The sequence below is a fragment of the Platalea leucorodia genome (genome assembly GCF_965183815.1).
Source record: "Platalea leucorodia genome assembly, chromosome: 8".
NCBI classification, from domain to species: Eukaryota; Metazoa; Chordata; class Aves; order Pelecaniformes; family Threskiornithidae; genus Platalea; species Platalea leucorodia.
This window is the reverse complement of record NC_138830.1, coordinates 52,066,239-52,088,530: the sequence shown is the minus strand read 5'-3', so window position 1 is coordinate 52,088,530 and position 22,292 is coordinate 52,066,239. Positions and strand designations below refer to the sequence as shown.

At 41.2% G+C, this 22,292-nt stretch overlaps 1 protein-coding gene across 1 annotated transcript in view; it reads right to left on the bottom strand.

Annotated features, from left to right (window-relative positions):
- GAN (gigaxonin) overlaps positions 1-22,292 on the bottom strand; it is a gene marked incomplete at both ends in the record, with an annotated part of 28,412 nt that overhangs the window by 5,083 nt on the left and 1,037 nt on the right. Inside the window, 8 exons of the mRNA XM_082320907.1 lie at positions 3,115-3,243; positions 3,755-3,891; positions 4,220-4,369; positions 5,461-5,573; positions 6,058-6,179; positions 7,132-7,349; positions 7,829-8,179; positions 9,053-9,167. Of these exons, the coding sequence (XP_082177033.1) occupies positions 3,115-3,243; positions 3,755-3,891; positions 4,220-4,369; positions 5,461-5,573; positions 6,058-6,179; positions 7,132-7,349; positions 7,829-8,179; positions 9,053-9,167 (1,335 nt within the window). The remainder of the gene's footprint in view (positions 1-3,114; positions 3,244-3,754; positions 3,892-4,219; positions 4,370-5,460; positions 5,574-6,057; positions 6,180-7,131; positions 7,350-7,828; positions 8,180-9,052; positions 9,168-22,292) is intronic.

The window sequence follows — 22,292 nt, the reverse complement described above, 5'->3', positions numbered from 1 at the left end:
TGGAGTTCTGCACTTACTTAAAAACAGCTGGAAAAGTCTGTAGCTCATTATGAAGCATGCAATACCACTATGTAACCATTAAAAACACACTATGAATTTTGGTTTGAGACTGCTAGAATTTATAAACTGTGCTTTTGACCCACTGCCGCTAAATGATCTTGCAAACATGTTCCTCCTTTCCATAAATCTCTCTTAACCCAACACTTTTGGACTTCTGTCAATAATATACACGTACGCTGTCGATGTGGTATTGCAGCTCTGACAGTTCCAGTATTATTCCTTCATTGTCACTACAAAAAGAACACGCGCTGTGGAGTCTGAAGGTGCTTACATCCTTCATGGTGACTCTTTGAAGCTGCTGGTTTGAAGGGGACTGACTACTTTTATTTGTTTCGGAAACTATTACTGAGGACATAAACACACTTATCAATTATAAATTAATCACCCTGTAGCAGCTGCATAATGTTTAAGATGAAGAATCGGTCTTTGTATATATGACATTAACTATGCACTAAGGAACTGAGAGAGAGAGATTGTCCACCTGTGGTAAAATCTATAGCATCACTTATGCTTTATTCTTGAGTAACGGTGCACAGCAGAGCATATGATGCCCAGTGCAAGTGGAACTGCTTAACTAATCAAAACACACACACAGGTATTTAGCATAAGGTTTTCATAGACTTAAGAGAAGCATCTTATTTAAGCTTTCATCCTTTACTCAAAATAAAGTGACTTAGATTTGTCTTGTTATTTCTGAATCAGCCCAGGAAATAACACACTCATGTTTTCCAGAGAGTCAACTTGCCTTCATTTGGTATTCATTTGATATTTGTGAAACACTATTGTAATGAAATGCTAATTTTCCAGATTCAATCTTACTTCAAAGAACAGTACCAGACAACAAAGTATTTTGTCTCAGTATTTGGCAGGCAGAAATATTTGCTAACTGCGTTTTGAAGGGAAGTCCCTTTATGGCCATTTTCTCTCTTTTCCACATAGGTACAACCGCTGGGGTCTCACAGTCACTGCCACAGCCGCCCTGGAAGGCAACCATCCCGCACAGCACTCCCAGGGTACCGAAATTCGGGGTGACCGTTAGACCCCGCGAGCCGGCGTGCCAGAACATAACGCAGTAACGCTGCACCCTCTTCTGGCCAGTGACACCCCTTCTGCCTGCCTGGGCTGGAGAGGGAGAGCGCAGGCACGAACCCCCGCCAGCAGCACCAGAAGCAGAAGTGGCCATCGTCCCGCTCTTCGCTGGCCCTCCGTTTCCAAAGGAAAACCGACAGCCTGTGAACCGCCTGCAGTGCCAGCACAAATTTGTGCTGAGTTTAATTTCTAAGCGCAAATTCTGTGCGGTGGCAGAGCAGAAGGGCAAAGTCTGAATATCTCAGCAGCCCTCAGCACATGCCTCCTCCAGCAACTCGAGACTCAGGTTACTTGCTGCTGCCTCGCCTTCCTCCGCGCCAGCACGGCCCTCGTGCCCCACGCACAACCCACGGGGTGCTAGAACAAGACCTGAAGCAATTGGGTTTTTATTATATTTTCACTTGAATCCTGTAACGCCTCCCGGGTGCCACCGAGCAAAGACACAAATCCACAGGTTAGAAATACCGCCGGCAGGCATCGGCGCTGCAGTCAGCAGGTGGCACCAGGGACTCGCCCGCAGCACCTCGGCTGGAGCCTCCGAGATGGCTCAAACTCCTCTTTCTGAAAGCTCAGTCTGTATCAACCAGTGAAACAGGTTTACAGTGGCTGGTGAGGAATCATGAGCTATTACATACCACCTTGTGAAGAACAGAATCAGCCTGGAAGTATTTCAGGCAAATCAACTAAAAATAGCGAGCAGGAGATAGGGGAGCACTTCTTTCCAGAATTCTTTCCCTTTCAAAGACCTCTTGCCAAAAAGTTAATCAGCTTTTAGCATTTCCCCACACCCCCACAGGGCTAGAAAACACTAGAGAGCGTCAGCAGCAATAGCCTTTCTTATCTGTCTGCTTCCTATAACCACTTTAAACAGCGGTTTTTCTCCAGCTTCATTTGATTAGATTTAGTTTGGACATCACTTTGAACACCACAGAAGACCTCTTCATACAGAAATTAAAGTCTCTCTATATCTACATCTTGCAAGAAAATTATATAATGAACTTACATCTACTATTCTATTTTTTTGTGCTTTTATACAGGTCACATCACAAATCAGTCTTGACTTGTAATACAGACGTATGAATCTCCTCCACTCTCAACAAGACTTGAAACATCTGACCACAAAGTCTTATTTCAATTTAGTTTATAAAAAAGACAATCATCCAATTTATGGTTACGTGCAAGAAAAAAAAAAAAAAAACACTGGAGGAACCAAAGCTTGTCAGTTATGACTGGAGAATAAGATGACTATACACAGAATTCTGTCTAACGTAACATTTTGAGTAGTTACCACATGTAGTAAGGTGGATTCCGATACCAGAGCCAAGAGATAACAAATTAAGTCATCAGAAGCAGATTCAAAACAAACAAAAGAAGATTAGCCACACACAGCGTGTCAAAGTGGCTGGGGAATGTATAGCAACCCCAGTGTCTTTCCTATGGCAAAAGCCTACATGGGTTTAAAAAGCAATCAGCTATAAACGCTTGGAACAAAAATGCATGAAATTCCTTATCTCCAGCTTAGGAATTCCCTAAGCTGCAAAACCCTGCAGATAGGACTGGATCATGGAGAAGTACCCCCGTACACAGTCACGCTCCTCCGTGAGCGCTCGCGAGGAGCCTAGGGCATGAGCACGGGGGGCAGCAGTACCCTGCACGGGGGGAAATCCCCGAGTGCAGGGGAAGAACCAGGCAAACTACCCGTGTGATCAAGGCGTTTCTCCTGTTCAGGGGCACGCAAGACTGACATGGTGGCCCAGGGCTTTAGGCTTGGCATCTTAGAGGGACAAGCCACTGAAGCAGATGGACATTTAGTAACAGCCATACTGGATCATAAAAGGTAAACGAGTAACAGAGACACGTGGGAAAGATCTAATATGCTTTGAAGTGCTGGAGCAACCGAGTGGGGAACAGACAGGTGAGTGTGGAAGGCATGTATTTTCTATGTTTATAGCTACAGCTAGTTACCTTTTAAACTCATCATGATAAAATTCAGATTTGCATGTCACCATCTCACTGGCTTGACTGTCGTCACGACTCCTGACCCCACCAAATACATAAAGCTCAGAGGCAACTCCACAGGCCACTGCCCCAAATCTGAGAATCCAAATAAGAAAAAAAAAAATAAATGCAACACATCAAAACCATTTCATATATCCTTCCGAACTTTCTCAATTTTTTTTCTTTTTTTTAAATTTATATACACACCCCCCTTATATATTCAACAAGATTAGATGAGTCATTAATATGAACTGTAAGCACTTAATTCAGACCATGTAAAAGAACAAAACAGCGAAGTATTTCTCTCTGGTCAAAATCTGAAGTTCCAATTGAACTAAATCTCTGGTTTTCATTTTGCATCAGGGTAGCATTATTTGTAACATCAGGAGTGTATTCTACAAAATTCGTGTTTATTGCTTGGATGCTTATCTTTACTCAGCCACATGTTAACTACAGGCCACCATGATTCAGAAAGATATGGTGAAATCCACAGAGCCTCTGACAGCCATCTTCAGGGATCCATCAGAGGAAGGACAACTTCCTCTCATCGGAGCGTTAAAAAAGGTTGTACGCAGCAATCTAGCTCCCCCCTTCCGTTTTCACTCACCTTCTCTCTTTCAGAGGACAGATTGCTGTCCACTGCTGAGTCCTAGGGTCGTAACACTCAACAGACTCAAAGAGTTTTCCGTAAGAGCCTCCACCCATTGCATAGATTTTCTTCTTCATAGCTGCATAGCAGCCAATCTTGTGGAAAAGAGAAAAAAGTACATCGAAAATCACACACAAATGCACAGTATCGAGAGCTCAAAACTAACTACATACGCATACACACACCTATGTATTTGGGTTGCCTGTTACGCGTGCCAAACAATGCTGTGCATAAAAATTCTCAGCCACAGTTTTGTTTTGGTGTATAAATAAGGAAGCTGCTCTCCCTCATTTCATTTTGAGACTATTTGTTACAGCTTCTACTTGAAGCAAAAGGTTGAAAAAAAAAAATAAAATATATATTTCATGTTGGCATCAACTATTTAACAATAAGTAATGCGGTAACATATGATGTAGTTCTTACCTTTCTAACCATGGTCAAGTCTGGCTGCTTGGTCCAGGTCCGGCTATAAATATCATAGCTCTCCATAGAGATTAGCTCCCTTTCACCATCCTCACCTCCCAGAATATACAGAATTCCATCAATCTCTACCACACCAAAATTATGTCGTGCCTAAGGAATATCAAAAAGTCAACACTGTAAAACATAATGCCATTGTGAATAAATCAATACAAACTTTTTTTCAACGTATCTGCCTACAAAGTGATATTGGTATTATGCCTGGGTTTTGTGGGGTTTGTTTGTTTGTTTTTAAATGGTGAAGTCCTAAACTCCAGAATAAGTTTATTAATTTATTCAACTAAACAAAACAAAAGGTATTCAAAAAGGACAGAGCAGCAAAAGCCAAAGAGACCGCACAGAAATCTAAGAACAAAGCTTGGCCGTATTTCAGTTTGCGTAGTAGTGGCCTCCACGATGAAGCTGTTGCTTGCAGGTCTCTACAGCAGCGAAACTCGGACCCGTTATCTGTGAGAAAGCCGCTCTTCTATTTTGTATGCAGGGGCAGAGCTACCCTCAGTCCCACAGTAAAGAGGAAACAGTATGTGTATCATAAAGTCTTACTCACAGTAAGCAGGAAACTTAATACATCGTAACTACAAATGTGGCCAAAACTACAGGCCTTTGCCAACCAGAGACTGTAATGAGGAAAATCCTGTGGCAAACAACAACTTCTTAATAAACACCCTATGCTGATTTAAGAAGATAAAAACACAGGTGCATTAAGGATATATGTTTACAAATAATAAACTGTTACTTTTTGATGGAATGCAAACATGAAGAAGGAAGCATTAACTCAGACCAAGCCTAAATACGCCTGCGCAAGCCAAGTTCTGTACGTTGGCCGGTCCTCTGTCCATCTTTTCTGCACAGTCCAATCCCTTTGTCCATTTAAGAGTTCTCTTGTTTGAGAAGGCCAGTATATGCAGAACATTAAGTAGGCGATATGACTGAGTCATTATGAAATTCCTGAAATTTTGTAGGTCACCTTTACAGCTACCTCTTCACTAATTGTTTAGATTTTCCAGATCTGGCAGTCAGTATCAGACCACAAATATAAGGACAGGATATAAACAGAAGTCAGTCTGTATTTTGAATGTGTAAGATGCAAGTGACTGGAGATTCAGAATAAAATTTTGCAGAAGAAAAGGAACATTTTGCCAAAGTAAAAACTTAAATCCCAACAGTTAAGACAGTGATCTTGCCTCATTCATTGGTGGTAAGGAACTCCATGAATTGGTATCTGGATCGTATTTCTCTCCAGAGCTTAGTGTCCCCTTGTTTTCATCCTGACCACCAAGCACAAATAAAAATCCTTCTGTAAAACAAAATGTAACATGATCTTAAAAACAGGACTCACACCTGTATACTGAGCAAGACAACGTGACTGGTGAGCTGTATCCTGGAATTCGCTAAGAGATTCAGACCAGTCACAGGTCAAACTCCGGACTGGAGAAGGTAAAGCACATATTTATACCTGGACTCGAGCCCACCCCCGCAGATACTCTTCAACATATTCAGTGATGCAGCAACTAGAATTTACTTAAAACGTAAAATACTCCTGCAGAGACAGATGCAGCAGACTCCCGCAAAATGTTGCGGGAATAGTGATTTCAAGACACTCAGATGACAGGGATTTTTACAGAATCAAGTAATGTTCTGGGCAGACAAAGGGGAAGCATGAAATAACCCCAGTGCAGTCAGTCTTAAAGAAAAAATATTATTATAAGCTGTATCTCAGATTTTGAGGCACTGGTAAGTTTTCATAATATTGACTTTACAAATACAAAGTTCCCCTTTACCTGCTGACAATACTCCATGATTGATCCTTGGAATACTCATAGGAGCAAGTTCAATCCAGAGCTGTCTATTGGGATCATACAGAGGACACATACACCGCATCACTGAGGTTGGTTTCCGTGATCTGAACACAGGGTGGGGAGGGAACAAACAAAAACAGAAAGACAAGACAGAGTTTTACGAGTTCACTGGTAACAACTTGTGTCCAAAACTTGCTTGCTCATGTTTTAGTATATATTCATAAAGCGTGGCATTTCCCTGGTAAGGAGAAGACCCCCAAACCAACTGTGTGTAAACTGAGCTCTGTACAGACTGGAGGCATCAGAAGCAGATGCGCTTTATTCGTGCTGTATCTGCCTGTAACGTTTTTCGTGAAGGAACTTTGAACAAACTAAAAAGAACTGACAGGGAGTATTAGTAATGTCTTGAGTAAAGCGATCCACAAACTGATGTGCAAAATATTATTTGAGTATTTTATTACAATTCTATAAAGAGCAAACATCTAAATGCTAAACTTATTTAAACAGGACAAAACCCTGCCCTCTACTGCAGGGGGTACTCAAGAAAAGAAAGGGATTATTGTGTGGAATAGGAATTTTCACCCGGCATCTCAGATGCATCACTAATTACTTTTTTTTGGAACCACAGCTACTATAAACAAAACAGTTTAAGCACACGTTCATTATTTTTAAGATTTATTATAGATGCTGTTCAGATCATTAGAAAAGTGTTTCTCCAATGTTCTGTGCTTATTTTGAGTAAACCCTATTCAGTTAAAAAAAAATAAAAAAACAACAAAAACCAGCCAACACTTACTGAACAAACAACACATCCTACTCCAAGTCTATTACATGTTGAATGTCAGAAAATTACCACAAAATAACTATTTATTGCTGAATCATTCACCAAGGTATTTTAGGCGTGTCTGACCAACTTAAAAACAAACTCAAATGACAGAGTAATAAGCCCATTAGGTGCACATACTCTCTCCACACTGTGTTTTCAGACGTGCCCTGGATGCTAGGCACTTGTATTTCTACCAGCTGTGACGACCTGCGATGCCACTTCACACTTACACTCGTTCTTCCCCACCAACGGTCACTATACACTCCGAGTAACCCCGCGGCTTGAAGGAGGCCAGCATCGCCTCTCCCTGCTGGGGCGGCGTGAGGGGAATATTGTTGCATTCTTTGACGATCTCCCGTACCAGCGGTTCACTCATCATCTGCTCACGTAAATACGCTGCATCCAAGCCCGAAACCCACACCGCTGACATGACATCCTTCATGTGAACCTACAGAAAGAGATAAATGCCAGAAAATCCCCCAAACTTTACAGAACAGCATTAAGGCACTCGTACATAGAGATGCTTCTATATTTATCAAAAACTTCTTGAGTATTTTTGATATTTGTACATAATAACAAAATCTGCAACACAATGTTATTAAGAAAATGCATCAAGTCTTCAAAGTTTCACTACAAACATGCTACTTGCTATCTCTCTACAAAAACAAGATTATATCATCAAATGCCAAAAAGGTACTTTTTTTTCTTAATGCCTATTAAATAATAAAGACAGCAGATGATACATCATCAACACAGCTTTCACCCTTTTACTGCAATCCCACTGTCTGCATTTCAGGCAAAATTCCACTAATTCTATAAGTGCAAGACTAGCCCTGAAATAAACATATCTATTTTAAGTTCCCACCGATTAGAATAAACCCACTGACTTGGGCCACATTCAAAATATAAACATTTGGATGTCCTGACCTTTCTCGATTCTGAATCATGAGAAATCCACCTAATCACCGCTTCAAAGACGTATCTTTCATTTCCAACATTGAGCTTTTCCATCGACAGCACTTCTTTCAGTTTTTGAGGAGTCAGTTCCAAGAATTCCTCTGTGCTGCTGACATCTCGAAAGTGAGTTTCCAGATACTCTGAGGCAAGGTAGTGAACATGATGCAAACAATAGTGCAGTGCAAAGTCCCGAATACCAATACAGTTCTCAGCAGCTATGCAACCTTCTAAAAACTCACAGCAGAGAGTTTTTAAGTCTGTAAGCAGAAGGAGATCAGCTGCCTGTACCACATCTTGGATAGTTTCTTCATTTAGCCTGATCTGCAAGAATTAATTTAGAAGTTATAGCTACTATCACTCATTTGTTTCATGACATGTCCGCATTCATTACACTCATTCTCAGTGGCTGAAAGATGGAGTATTAATACCAGCGTAAAAATTACGAGAAATTGATATGACTACTACGCGTTTCTAAATTAACACAGGGATGGAAAGGCATTTGCTTGACAGAAGGTGTCAAGCAGAATTTCGCGCCTGAAGTAACCATAAAATTGCTCATCTAATCTGGGAACCTAAAATTAATTTTGCCGCAGTAAATAAATAATTTTTTAAAATGCATGTCCAGAAGAGAATTTCAAGCCACATCTGCCTTTTCTTTTTCTCCTGAAAGTTAAACTCGTTCAGCAGTCTCAATCTGGTTCTGAACAAACCGGACCCACCAACTTTAATTCCTGCTAAGGCTACTGGTACAAAGATCTGAAGGGGCAGGCTGCCAGCAGCAAGAGGCCGGAGAGGTGGGCAGGAGGGTCCGTAAGGGAGGATACTGAGGTATGGTAATGCTCAGTGACGGGGTCTCAATCTCTATTGCTAACAAACCAGTTCTCTTCTACAGGTGTCAAAGACTGTGTGTTTTAAAGCAGGCTACTGAAGGTAGCCACAAATTTTAATACAAGCATTTGACATTGACTCTTGTAGAGTCCTCCCCTACCGCACGAGAAGAGCAGAGACAACTCTTGCAGAGCATATTGCCTCTACTCCACATGCACAGCCCCACTGTGATATATCGCTTTGCGAAACTTTTATCACAAAGCTTTAAACCTCAACAGGTTTATCTTTTAGGATAGCAGTGTTAAAACCCAGGTTATTTTGCCAAATAGTTCAATTTCCATCTAGGTTTTTTTTTTAATACCATACCTGCCCACTGAAGATGTAATCTAGTATCTCTTTCATGATATCAACCGATATCCCTTCAAGTTCAATCTTGTACGTTGAGCCATCATCCTTTGGAGGATTATAATTCAATTTTGTTCTAAGAGAGGAGAAAAGAAAAAAAAAAGCTCAGAACCTGGGCATTGCTTGTTCTCAGTTTTCTGAAGAAACACATGCTGGCTATGGATCACTTGAGCTATTACAGAGATGTTAAAACCTTACAATATGATGTGAAAATTGTCTCTCTTGAATTAGCATGAAAAGGATGTACGTATGGTCTCTAATATCATAGAATCATAGAATCATTAAGGTTGGAAAAGACCCTTAAGATCATCGAGTCCAACCGCTAAGCTATCACTGCCAAGTCCACCACTAAACCATGTCACCACATTTCCAAACTGAACAAATACGCTACCCTTGCAAACTACCCATGGCATCAAAGAGCCAAAGTAATTTTTTCCCAGCTCATTCATCACAAGCATTCAAAAACTTCAACTTGGAACTCCAAACAGAACAGCGGCTCTGCTGACTGATGAAACACAAGAATTTGCTTTGATAAAGGCAGAAAAAAACCCAAAACAACAATAGCAAAAAAAACCCCACTTTACCAAGAAAAAAAATAATTACAGTGAGCAGACGTGATCAGAATATACACTGGCAGCACAAATATTTAGATTGCATTACCATTTTGTGGAGTTTATGATGTTATCAGCCTAACGCTATGCCCGGCTGTAACCGAACTGTGCGCTCACAGTTGTAGGAAACAGCCCGTGTGCTGCTCAGCCCAGCTTTAAATATTCATCTGCATCAGTGGACGCTTCACTTATGAGCAATTTCTTTAAAAATACCAGGAACAGTTTGATGTGCCTCTGAATAGAATGGAGGGCGTCTGGGAGACAGAGATGAGAAAGTAACAGTAATAATAAGGACACAGCAGACAGCTTTGGTTTCCATCATCTGTTAGTACAAACGCTTTTTCCAGGAAAGACAACTTTAAGCGGAGCAGTGTTCACCAGACTAGCGAAAACAGCCACAACAGCTAATAAAATAGCATTTTGAACATCTTTTTCCATGCTTTAGGCAACCAAGGATACATTATATAAAGACCAGAAAACTTGTTTCACTGCCTCTCTGTGTGTATATGTAGAGATCTGTATCACAGCACATTTAAATAGAAGCCTTTAAAAAGGTTTTTATATTAATTTTAATATATTCTTAAATAGAATTAGCTTCTTAATGTAAAAAGCTGTGGCTTTGCTAAGCTGAAAGCGTCCAGATTGCTGCAGTCTTTCGCTATCCACACTCATACTAAGTAAATACATAAATAGGACTTAGCTAAGGGCAGATTCTGCTTCACTTACTCATATCGGAATAAATAGTTTCTCACAAAATAAGATATAACTCACATCAAATAAAATCCCAGTCTATAAGGAGCTATTTTTAAGCATGAATAAGGATGGTAATTTTAGCCCTGAAGTTAGTCATATCTGTGGTCTTGTTTTCACATTGCTTTTCTACGCTGCAAGAGACACATCACCAGTGAGCAGAACGCTCTGGGAGAGAACGCTGCTCCCATGCGTGCCTGTACGAGGTCTGAAGCTAAGCTGCTTCGCTCTGTGTTTGTACAGCGCCTAGCACAAGTTATAATACAAATAACAACAACAACAACATAACATGGATTAGGAAATTGTTTATTTCTTAACACTTGAAAGGAGATTAGAAAAATTAAGCCTGTTCTCTAAAACAGTCTACGTGACTTCCAATAATTGTCTGCTGCAATAGCAGACACTGATTTGCAGCTTGTCAGCTGAAAACTTCTAAACCGAATGTACGGCTCAAGCAATCCCCTGCAACGTGCATCTCGACTCACGCCGTCCTCGCCCACGTGGAACGCGCGTTCTTCATGCCTACAACTCCAAATGAATGAAGGAGCACATACACACAGAGTAACACGCGCTTGCAACTCTAACCCACTATCGAGGTTTCTTTACACACGTTTTCAAGCCTATCCAAACTACCTCAATTTTAATTATGCTGACTATGCTCAAGTTTTGGGTTTCTTGGTTTGTAACGAAAGCTGTGCCTTGTTTCCTGGGATGAAACTGTGTTTTCTTTTAATTTAACATAAAATGTATCAAGGCTTGCAGTGCCTGGCTTCCTTCACCAGAAAAGAGAGACAGTCAGATGGTATCTATATTTCATACGTATCAGGTACCTACGAGTAGCTGGCATGGTCAAATACACAGCGGTATCTACACAGAACCTGGGTAGTCCAACACATTGTGGGGCTTAAAACAGATGCAAGGCATATAATAAACACGTTCCATGCCAGCGCTAATGGAGAGATTATGGAAAGGACTAGCACTACTTATCACTAACTTTCATCTTAGCATCACCTGTACACACCCAAGCTAAACCACCTCTTGCATGGACTTCACACTGACACCTCCTAGTAACGAGAAAGTGTTGTTCAGAGGTTTTGGGTATCATCAGGCCAATGTTCTAATTACTGTGTACTTTTTACAATCAACAGTTGTTAACCTGAAAAGAAATAAGCCAAGCACTGATCCAAGCCCAAAACGCAAACTCAAAGCAGAAAAATAACCTTGAGAACAAATCAATTGATTTCCAAGTTACAGATACTCCTATGTGAGCAAATATTCACCTTTTGCAAATGCATTCCAGTTCAGACAACGCTTTGTTCCTGTCATCTGTTCTGAGAAGCAGTAGTTATCTACCTGTCACACAACTTTAATTTGTTAGTTAATGAACTACCAGGTCATTTATTTCGGTACAAAGATTTCTGAGCTATGACACGAGAACCATTCCCAAAGGGCAGCTGGAGGTGCTCCTTGTCACTCATGTCAAGTACTGCAGGACAGCTGCTGGCTGTTGGGAAGAGGGGAGGGAAAAAATCATGCAAGGACATATTATAACCAGGTTTGGGGCTGGAAAAGTTGAAGAGAAAATCGTGAGTCTAATGTGGAAAGAAAGCTGAAGGAGAAGAAAAAAGTAGGAGGTACGTAAGCGGAGGGCAAGGAGCCATGCCTCCTCTTGCATCACCCAGCATCAGCTGTTACCTGCACCCACACCTCGCCAGCAAACCGAGGTCTGGCACCCTTGTCGTAACACACGCAGCAGACACAACGAGAAAGTTTCAGAACACGTTTGTGCCCTGTTCAGAAAGACAGAGTGGCAGCACATTGTGAAATACTGAACCCTGGTCCTCTATCAAATCTCACTTTAGAAAAAACGTTTCTGGCTATGCTTAAGCAGAGGTTTTCCAACCTGTCAGTATCCCAGGATGGAGGATGTTTTCCTTCCACCGTGCTCCTCCTCACGGTGGTTTATTCAGCCTATGACTTGCGTGGCAGAGAGCTGGAAGTGGCCATCAGCAACCAAGGTGCAGAGATGCGCCCAGCTGCAGCACAGCTCCTTCTAACACATGCATGTGACAGCTTCCTACTCTGGACAACACTTCTAACTACTTAAAAGCACTTTAAAAGTTGCCAAACCACAGCAGAAAAGGCTGCCTTAATCTTCCTTAATTCAGATGAAACACTGGAACATCAAGATTTAGAAGGAAATAAAATTCCCCCACAGCCAACCAGAAAACCCATTAGCTGGGAGCAGAGCACAGCCGCGACGCATACCCAGCTGCGGGAAACAAAACAAGGCAACTTCGTCCTGTTTTCTTAAGTAATTTAATTTTGAGCAGCTTGACTCCATACATGTTTTAAAGGGAAGTTTTCCATTTTTTTTAATTACAAAGATCATGATTGTAAGTTGCAATTGCTTCCATTTGCATAAATAGCGTTCTACAAATGCATAACATTCACCCCAACTTCTTGGCACAAACTACACCTTCAGCAAGTGGCATAAGAACAACGGGGTTTATGTTGTGTTTTGATGTTGTGTGTCTGTGTGACAAATTTAGAATCTGCTCTTCCACATCACTTAAGGAATACAATCCTAATGAGTCAGCTCAAATGACACTACATAAGGCAGAACGAGGAAAAAAATTCCAATACCTTTTCTGTATACGTAAGCAACAATGTAAGCAAGGTAAATCGTTAAAATGAAAATGAGGGCTTAAGAACAAATGTTGATATTGCTAGGAGTCACAATTCACATCTAATGGCATAAAACAGATGCAAGTAATTAAAAAAAAACCCAACAGATAAATTTAAGACTGTCCACAGTTCTTGTTAAAATTAAGATGGATTTTCCAACTTGCCTCTCATTTTAAAAGAACAAAACAAAGCAAAACACATAGTCATACTTGCAAGCTTACAGCCAAGCCCATGTGGGAGCACTGTTGTGGGACAGTTAAGATGCACGGGAAGCACATGGAGAAAGGGTTCGTATGTCTGAAAACTTGTTTTTCCTATGTTTTACAGTTGACAGTTTACAAGAGAGGGAATAATAACTTAAAAAAACCCAACCAAGCAAAACAACAACAAAATGAAAACCAAAACAAGTAATTCAACTGCCACCAACAAAGCTTGCTTTCCTGAGTCAGATATAATTCTGTGGGAATACTTTTATCTTTAAAACCTCTGCCTTATTTGTGAACTATTATGAAAAGATAACCCATGTATTTCAACAATGGTGACATAAGTTATAAAGAGACCAACAGTACAACTCTTGGAATGCTTTAATCATTAGAGCGCCGGTATATTGGTACCTGAACAGGTAGAGAAAACATCTGTCTGCAAAGATTGCGCCTTTGTAAATGAGAATGCTCTAGACCACATTCACCTCAAGCAGGTTTACGATATTTACAGCGAACAACAATTGAAAAATCTGGGAAACAAAAGACTGACGCTTTGGTTTTGATGCTTTGCAACACAAAACTTTTACCTGCTCTCACGTCATCGCACCGCAAGCGACGCAGCTCCCTGACCTACTTACGCAGCTGTAGCAGGGTGTCAGGAACAAAGCTGCAGGAGACAAGAGGGAAACACTTGGCTCTTTGAAAGGAGCTGTCTTTCCAAATTAATGATTCTGCCCCAGATTAACCATAAGAGCTAGTCTATACAAGCCTTGCCAATATTGCCACGCTAGCAAACCTTAGTATTAGAGTAGCAACGCCATCGTTCCAAACCAAAGAGTAATAAAATTGGGGTTTGACGATATATCCTTTACCTGCACCAGTGTTTTGGCCTTCTCCAGAGAGCATCAGCATTTTAAAATGAAGTTATACCTCCAACAAATGTTTCCAGCAAAGACATGCACCAAACCTTAAACACACTCACAGGGATGACTCAGTCCCAAAAATGACAAGCAAGTACTTTGAGATTTTGCATCCGTAAGGAGAAAACTTCAAAATTCTGCTTTTGATGCAAGCATGAGGTCAGCTTCGTCTCCTCCTGATCTGGGCTTCCTTATGTGGAAGTCTTTGGAGTACAAGCTTTCCACGTTAAATCTAATTAAGTCCTACTTAGGACTGACCATTTTAATGGTGAAGTTTTTTCATTTGTCTGCATTTATCCCTGCAACATTTTCTCCCATGAAAGCTGGTCTTTCTGCATTGAAAAAACTTTAATAATCACATTATTAACCAGGTCAGACACAAAACCATGATGCAGCAGTTCACTCCACCCACTGCCATCCTCCAAAAAGATATTTTACAACCAAATCAGAAGGTTTCCTTTGAGGTCGCACCCTGGCCTTTAGCAGCACACATGAAAGACAGTCTTTACCACACCCTGCAAAGGGTGCCAGCTCTCAGAGGATTTTGGCTATGCCTCTCATATGCCTGTCTTCTTAAGATTATCTGTAACTGCAACTTCAGGTCTCAAGGCAAAGTAGTCCGCCTAACAGCTCAGCACAAAAACCTGCAGAAGCTGCTTTGCTTGGTTTAAGAGAAACAACAACTAGGAATAACTTTATTTTTTCATCTGTTGGAAAGTTTAAGTCAGGCAAAAATGTAAAGCTTTACCCCCACCCCGCTAAGAAAGAGAACAAAGCAATTCCTTCGGCAGCAGCGCAGGAGACGTGTACAGGGCTCACGGGCTTCGCTCAGTGAAGAGCTTGTTTACCCTGAAAATGTGAAGTTACTCTGACTACACTGAGCTCATTCAGAGCTAGATTGTAATCTAAATTGGAAATCTACCCTCAACCAGCACGTCTTGCCTAAACATGCAACTTAGCCCTAAGTAGACAGAACACACAGCTGATGAACGCAGTCCCAAGAACGGACTCTTGGAGCTTCTCAGCAGCAGCAGGTACCTGCCGTTTCATTTTACTTTAGTGTTTTGGTTTTTTTTTTTAGCCAACTTGGAAAACAACCAACCAACTATACCAGCCGAGCTTACAAAGAAGTCAATCACAAGCAACGCAGATGAGCTGGCTGTTGGGCACCGACGGTCCGTGCCATGCACCTCGTACGCGGCGTGAAGCGCAGCTCGGCCTCATCTATGCGCGTAGCCAAGCAGACCAGGTTCAGCAGTCACCTGTTCAGCTCTTCTCACGTGAAGCACAGATCTATTACGTACCTTCTTGTATTAGAAATACCTGCCACTGGATTTAGAAAGGTGGGTTTGGGGTTTTTTTCTTTCTTTGTTTTTAAAAGGTGGGGAAAAAATATGTAATCCCTGCTCCTCAATGGGCAGCACGCTAGCTCACGTGGAACACTCATCAAAGCATCTCCTTAAGGAACTAAATCTGTATTGTATTTATGCCATATTTTTGCTATGCATGACACTCAAGTTCACTCACTAAATACACGATTCATGAGATTTCCAGTCCACATCAGTTGAAAATTTAGCTTTCTACTAAACAGCAGTGTTACACCTATAGATAGGAAGTTGGAACTAGGACTTCCTCAGAAAAGCAAAGGAAAACATTTCTGGAATACAGTTTTAAACCAAGAAATTAACTGTATCTTACTTGAAAATATGTCTTCTTTCAAATTCATTCTGCTTTTAAGCTTTTTAAAAATGCTTTTTTAGAAGGAACAAGTACAGTACCATACCCCTGCTATTAAACTCACCATTAAATATATTTAAGAAATGCAGTGCTGCGTCTCTAATAATCCAAACATTCCTGTGACTTACTAAAATCATATTTGGAAAACACCAGGGAACCTGCTGAGAAAACTTGGTTTAATCAGGTTTTTACACCTCACTGATCCTTATAGCACACGGGAGAAATAAGCATCAGAGCCAGAAGACGACTTTGATAATCGCTGGCAAGTCTGAAGTTGAATGGACAAGTGCCTGAGTAGTATCGTGGGACAGCTGGAAGATGTGACAAACACCGTGTTTCTTTGGGAATCCAATGGAGGAAGGGACCAGAGCTCTGGATATACTGGGAGCTGGAAAACAGAGATCTGCAAGACTATCACGGAAAGTGATAACACAGCCAAGAGGAAAAAGGAATGAGGAGTGTGGATCTCACCAGTAGACGAAGGAAGAGCCAAGAGTCTGCAATTAAGAGTACTAACCGTGTACATAAACAATAACAAGAGCTGTACTAGGTAGCTTGAAGTTGTTCAGGAGAGGTAAACCAACATGCCTGAGGACATAAACCAGCCACTAACTACATGTATTCAGAACATAGTTCCTTGATAGGCAACAAGCAATTTCGAAGCTGTCCATAACAGTGATTTTGTTTGTTTGTTTTCTTGGAAATATTAAGCAGTTGCATAAATATAATACACAAGGCAAATAGGAGACTGGAGACTCCCGTATGTATAGGCAATGCTACACTGGTACTCAGTACCAGGACAGAGAGAAAGCTTTGGACAATACATGAAAGAGGGCTCAACAGAGAACGAAGAAACAAGCTCTTTAAAACCATTAGCTACTTTTCATATTTGTCAGTCCACATGAGAAGGAAGTTCCTTTTGTAACTGCAGCTGAGACCAATGCAAACAAAACACGCTCAAACAAAAAGAAACAAAAACCCAAACACAAATCAAGAAGCCTAGGTTCATCAACTCCAGATCTTTCTCCAGACACAAGCACCTTCAGAACAGCCCTGCTCCAGCCCCAAAATACATTTTAAAGCATGCAAGAAAAATTATTGATAAAAAAAGTTCTTTTAATAATAAAAGTTTTGCCAAACAAGGCAATTAATGCAGGTGTAAAGGCAAGCTACAGCATATAAATTACCCAGCCATCCCAAGCAGCTCCATCCTGCCACACCTCCTTCCACCCCAACTCGCCTCTTGCATCAGGCACGCAGATGAACTGCGCATCTTCAGATACAAGAAAGGCCAAGAAATCTCATCTCAAGTTCTCCTGTGTAAACAAGATGGTCTGATTTCCAGTTCTCCCTTTGCCTGACATGTAGGAGCAGCCCAACTCTATTCTCTTACTATTTTGAGCTGGATAAGAGTCTTATTGCCTCCTCCCTTCAGGCCATCTAGGGGCTTGTTGGAGCAGGAATATAATCAACAACTCCCCATTCAAGCCTGGTATAGTGATTTTTAAATCCTTTTTTAAACCATAAGCTTTTAACATACCTTTATCACTGTTGCCCCTCAACTACTTACCCAAACATAACACGCATTTAGGCGCTTCTCCCAAGTTATGCCAGGTAGAGAGTTTCTGGACAAGGCAACTATTTTGATTTATTGCTTCTCAAAGTTACAGACTTTATAACTCAGTTATCTCTAAAACATCACAGGTGATATTTTAGTTTCATTAAAAAAAAAACAAACCAACAAAACAACAAACTATGCCTGATTTAAAAAACACCTTTAGAAGTCTGGAGGCAAATTCTGGCCTGATTTGTTCCCGACTTCCTAATGCCAAGGCAACCTGTAAAGTTCCCAGGAGACTGCCAGAAACAAACTTCTCATAAGAAAACTTGAAGATGACATGGCTTTAGATCCCTCCTCGATAGAGCAGTTACCATAACGCTGCCCTGCACGCCCCGTGAAGAGGGAACAAGAGCTGGCATGAGCACAGCACGATTCGGCTAAACCAGAACTTGAGCGCACAGGGTCTTGACAACCAAATACCTCCCAGCTTCAGCAGCGGTTTGTGTTCCTGACTTCCGTACCAGTCCCAAATAGAAAAAGTTTTAACACACTATAAAAGCTCTCTACAAATGTCAATAAAAACCAAATGGGCATTAGGAAATAAGCAGCAGAAGTTACGGGCATGCATTGGCTTCTGCCTCGCCTTGCTCTACAACACTTATTGTCTGACAAGCGTAACAAAAACTGCCAAGCCGCACCTCATCAGCGCGCTGCAGAACGGACGTCCCGTCCCACTTTTCATGCCAGCACCTAGGGATGCTCACAGACACACTTACACAGGAGGTCTCAGCAGACCGCCTTCTCACCGTTTCACGACTACTCAAGATGCTCCAAGTGCCAGCACGCAGAGGAAAGGACAGGAGTTCTGTGTCGGGGGACCTGTCCCACCACATCTCCACAGAAGTCGATTTCAGCACTGGCAGAGAGGTTACGGTTTTGTGGCTGTGCAAGGGTCCTGCGAGGCCTGCAATGGTTTAGGGATGTCAGAAGGTTGAACGGCACAAGTGAGAAGATGCAAATGCTGTCAGGTTATTTCTGACCAAAACCAATTTACAAGATGCGCAGCTATTTACAAGTAAATGGAAAACAACGTGAACTTAATTTTACATCTTTATTTTTGTTGAGCTATATTATGCTCATCTGGAAAAAGATGAAAATATGGTTACTGGTCCATTACTAAGTTAGAAAAGCCTTGGGGAACAGTATAGAATACACACACCCATCTGTAATCTGTTCACGCGGATGCATGAAAACCAAAGACAAAACTTGCTGAGATAACAAAAATGTCTTAATTTAATTTCCAATACAGCAGCACAATCCCTGCGTAACAACATTAAGTTCATCTAAGAATTTGAGCTTAAATATCCTCTTTGTTAGGGTACTTCCCACGTGCTCCCTGCGATACAGGCAAGCAGACAGTAAGCTAGCAAAATATTAGGAGTTGCAAGTTTCAGCTGGCCAGGAACGCCTCATGCCAGACAGCGACAGATCTGTTCGGATGAGAACATCTGCTGCTACTGTTGAGGATACCAGGAATACCTGGACCAAATCTATCCTATAAAAGGTCTGTGGATATATGCTACAACTTATGCCAAATTTACTAGTGCAAGCATGGTTTATTCTGGTAAAAGCACTCTTGTGCCACCATAATTTACACTAGGCTCACAAACTAAATAAATTAAACCAAAGCAATAGAATTGTCTCTACATTAGGGCAATTGCCAGGACAAAAAGCGCTAAAAAAAAAAAGTGCAGGCTTCTGGCTGATTTGTTACAGAAAAGAAAATCAAGAGCTAAGCTGGCTTGAATTTAACTTCTCTGGGATGTACAGCAACGTCACTTTGAGCCAAACCACGCTTTGTCCTATGGCAGTCTCTTCCTCAGGAATCCTCCTTTTCTCAGGCTCAGGAACATACCACAAGATGTTAGAGATATGCAGGAAGACTTCTGTGTTTTGTAAATGACAGGATTTGCTCCAGGGGCACACAGAGGGATTAGATAAACCTGTACATGTAAGGCAATTCTGTAGGAATTCACACAACCACCCCAGACCTCGCTGCCCTCAGAGAGCTACAAGCAACTTGGCATTAAGCAGTTCAGGCAAGACCTCAAGAATCAAACTACCACAAAAATTAGAAGTCTTACTGGTCCCACAGACTGAAAATTTGTTCATGAAACAGACATTTTTTTTTTTCTGTACTTGCAGAAGCCAGCTGATGGTCAAGACAGGCAGATGGGGCCTGCGACACCAGTAATACTTCCATCTGTTTCTGCATCCCCTTCACATCTTTCAACCTCTCCCCACTGAAGCCGCCATTTTTGAGCTGCATGGATAATCCAGTTGTCAAATAATTAGAGGGAAGCCACATCACTATAATTTAGAAGTGTCCTACTCATAACCAGTCAGTCAAACAGCTTCCATGCAAAACTCAAAAGCAGGTAAGGCTCCTCTCTCTGTGGCTGCACAAATCCTTCAGCACACACAGACTCTGCTCACACCCAGCCACCCCCTCAGAAAGTCCATGCCTACTTATTTTCCTACTCACACCCTAAACCAAGCGTTCATGCAAACCCTACACAGCTTCTGAACTCGCCCACCGACTGGCCCACAGCCACAATACATAACGACACAGCCAGAGACAGAAAACACCACGCCAACTCATACTTCCACTTCTTCACTGCCCAGTATAAGTTTCACATATCTACTCGTTTTTTCTTCCAAGTTTTACTTCTGAAATTAGTTAATGGATTTTTCTGAGGTTTATATTGGAGTTTTTCAAGTGAGAGCGACCCAAATCAATCGGCATTTGGGGAGCGTAACAGCCTCTGGTACCAGAGCACGCTTTGGAATCATCTACCCTTAAAATACAAAGACATAAAATTCCTGAGTCTCCTGCAATAACTCTTTATATAGAAACCCAAACCAATCATTTTATTTGAAAAAACAACACTCAAAATAAACAGGACTTGCATAGACTAGGTACAGGCTGGAAATAAATTTTATCTCCAAAAAGAGCCACTGAAACATTACTTTTGGCTGGAAACTTAATGCTCCAACATTGGCAGCCTACCTGACCAATTCTACCCAACGTGAAGACCAGCTGGACTAAGAGATAGATCCTGGAGTGACAAAAAGAAGAGAGATAGGCAGCAGGTAAAAATTAGGCTCTGCAAGTGTAGGCAATACAAATGTGTTTCTTAATGTGCCATACAAGAACTAGGTACATGTATTTTTGGTTCTTTACATCCTGCAAGCCTGAGGAGAAAAGATGAGTAAGCTTTAAAAAAAAAAAAAACAACAACAAAAAAAACCCAAAACCACCAAAAAACAAAACACCAACTTAATCATATTTATATATTAATGCATGTAACCTACTTTCACACATAGCTAATGCGTTCCTTCATGGGATTTGAACCTGAATAATTTTGAGTTTAAAAAAACCCACAACTCTAATGACTACACGTTTTGTTGCTAATGTAGTTATGTCTGGCGCTCTTACTCCTCACACACGCTTAACTCATGTTTCCCCAGTACATTTTTCAGAGATGAACAAAATGCAATACTTAAAGATGATATTCTGTGAAGACGTACTTCTCCACAGAATAATTTACGATATCTTTTAATTAAGTCTTTTTCACAGTAAAAAATTGCACATTTCCTGTAAACTCATCTTGCTGTTACAGTAGAACAGCAGTTTTTCCAAGAATATGACCTCTTTCCACCTAGAGCAACCCTCCCGAACCTTAATTTCAGATATAGCATACGGTCATCTAAAACATGATGACCAACAACCTAAAAAGCATTCAGGCATTTTGAAGACTACTGGATCAATGACTCATTTCAATTTCATGTCTTTGATTTGTCTTTCACCACAGTCTTCCAAAACTGCTTCTCAAGACAAGCAGTGAAAACAATTATTAGTAGTACATAGGCTCCATGGTGTCGTCTTTGCAAATTCTTGCTGATCTTCCTTCACCATGAATTTTATTTCATTTTATATCTCAGCTCCGCCACCTCAACCGGTGCAGAGAACTGTTTCTTTAAGTCTTAAGTCCACAATCAACACCCATTTAAAAGTTAATCACCAGCTTCATATTCTATTGATTTTTAGTTTATTTTTGTACTTGAGAATGTCGAAGTTGTACCACAATGGCCACCCAAAAGACCATACTGCCTAAAAGCAGAGGATAATACGACACTGAAGCAGGTGGCATTTTTTTTGGAGAGCAGCATACAGACTCCCCATCCCCACCTAGCGCAAATATGCCGGGTTTATGACAACTTCGCAGGAAGCTGCCACTGGAAGGAATGCCCAACCATCACAAAAAGTCTGCTACAGACTTATGATAATCCTGCGTTTAAGTGATACTGAAAGGTCTGCTCGTACTTTACAGGCTAAGACAAAGTTAGCGTCTTTGTTACCTGCAAATGATAGGACTTAAAAATAAAAACCCGTTGGAATTAACCGCTTGTACGTTTCATTTACCCTCTCTGAGACGCAGATATGTACTACAGAAATCTTATGGCGGGTATATTCTTTTTACTTGATGTCATCGGACTCATCACCACTGAGTGCGACGGAGTTCAAACTGCTGTCGATGGCTGCAGCAGGACCTTTCCTGGAACGGGTTTCAGTGAAAACAGTCCGGGATAAACCGTTCGCCAGGCCACCTCAGAAACCATGACTGTGCTAATGCAGCTCGTCCTCCCCAACACTCACCCTCAAACTGC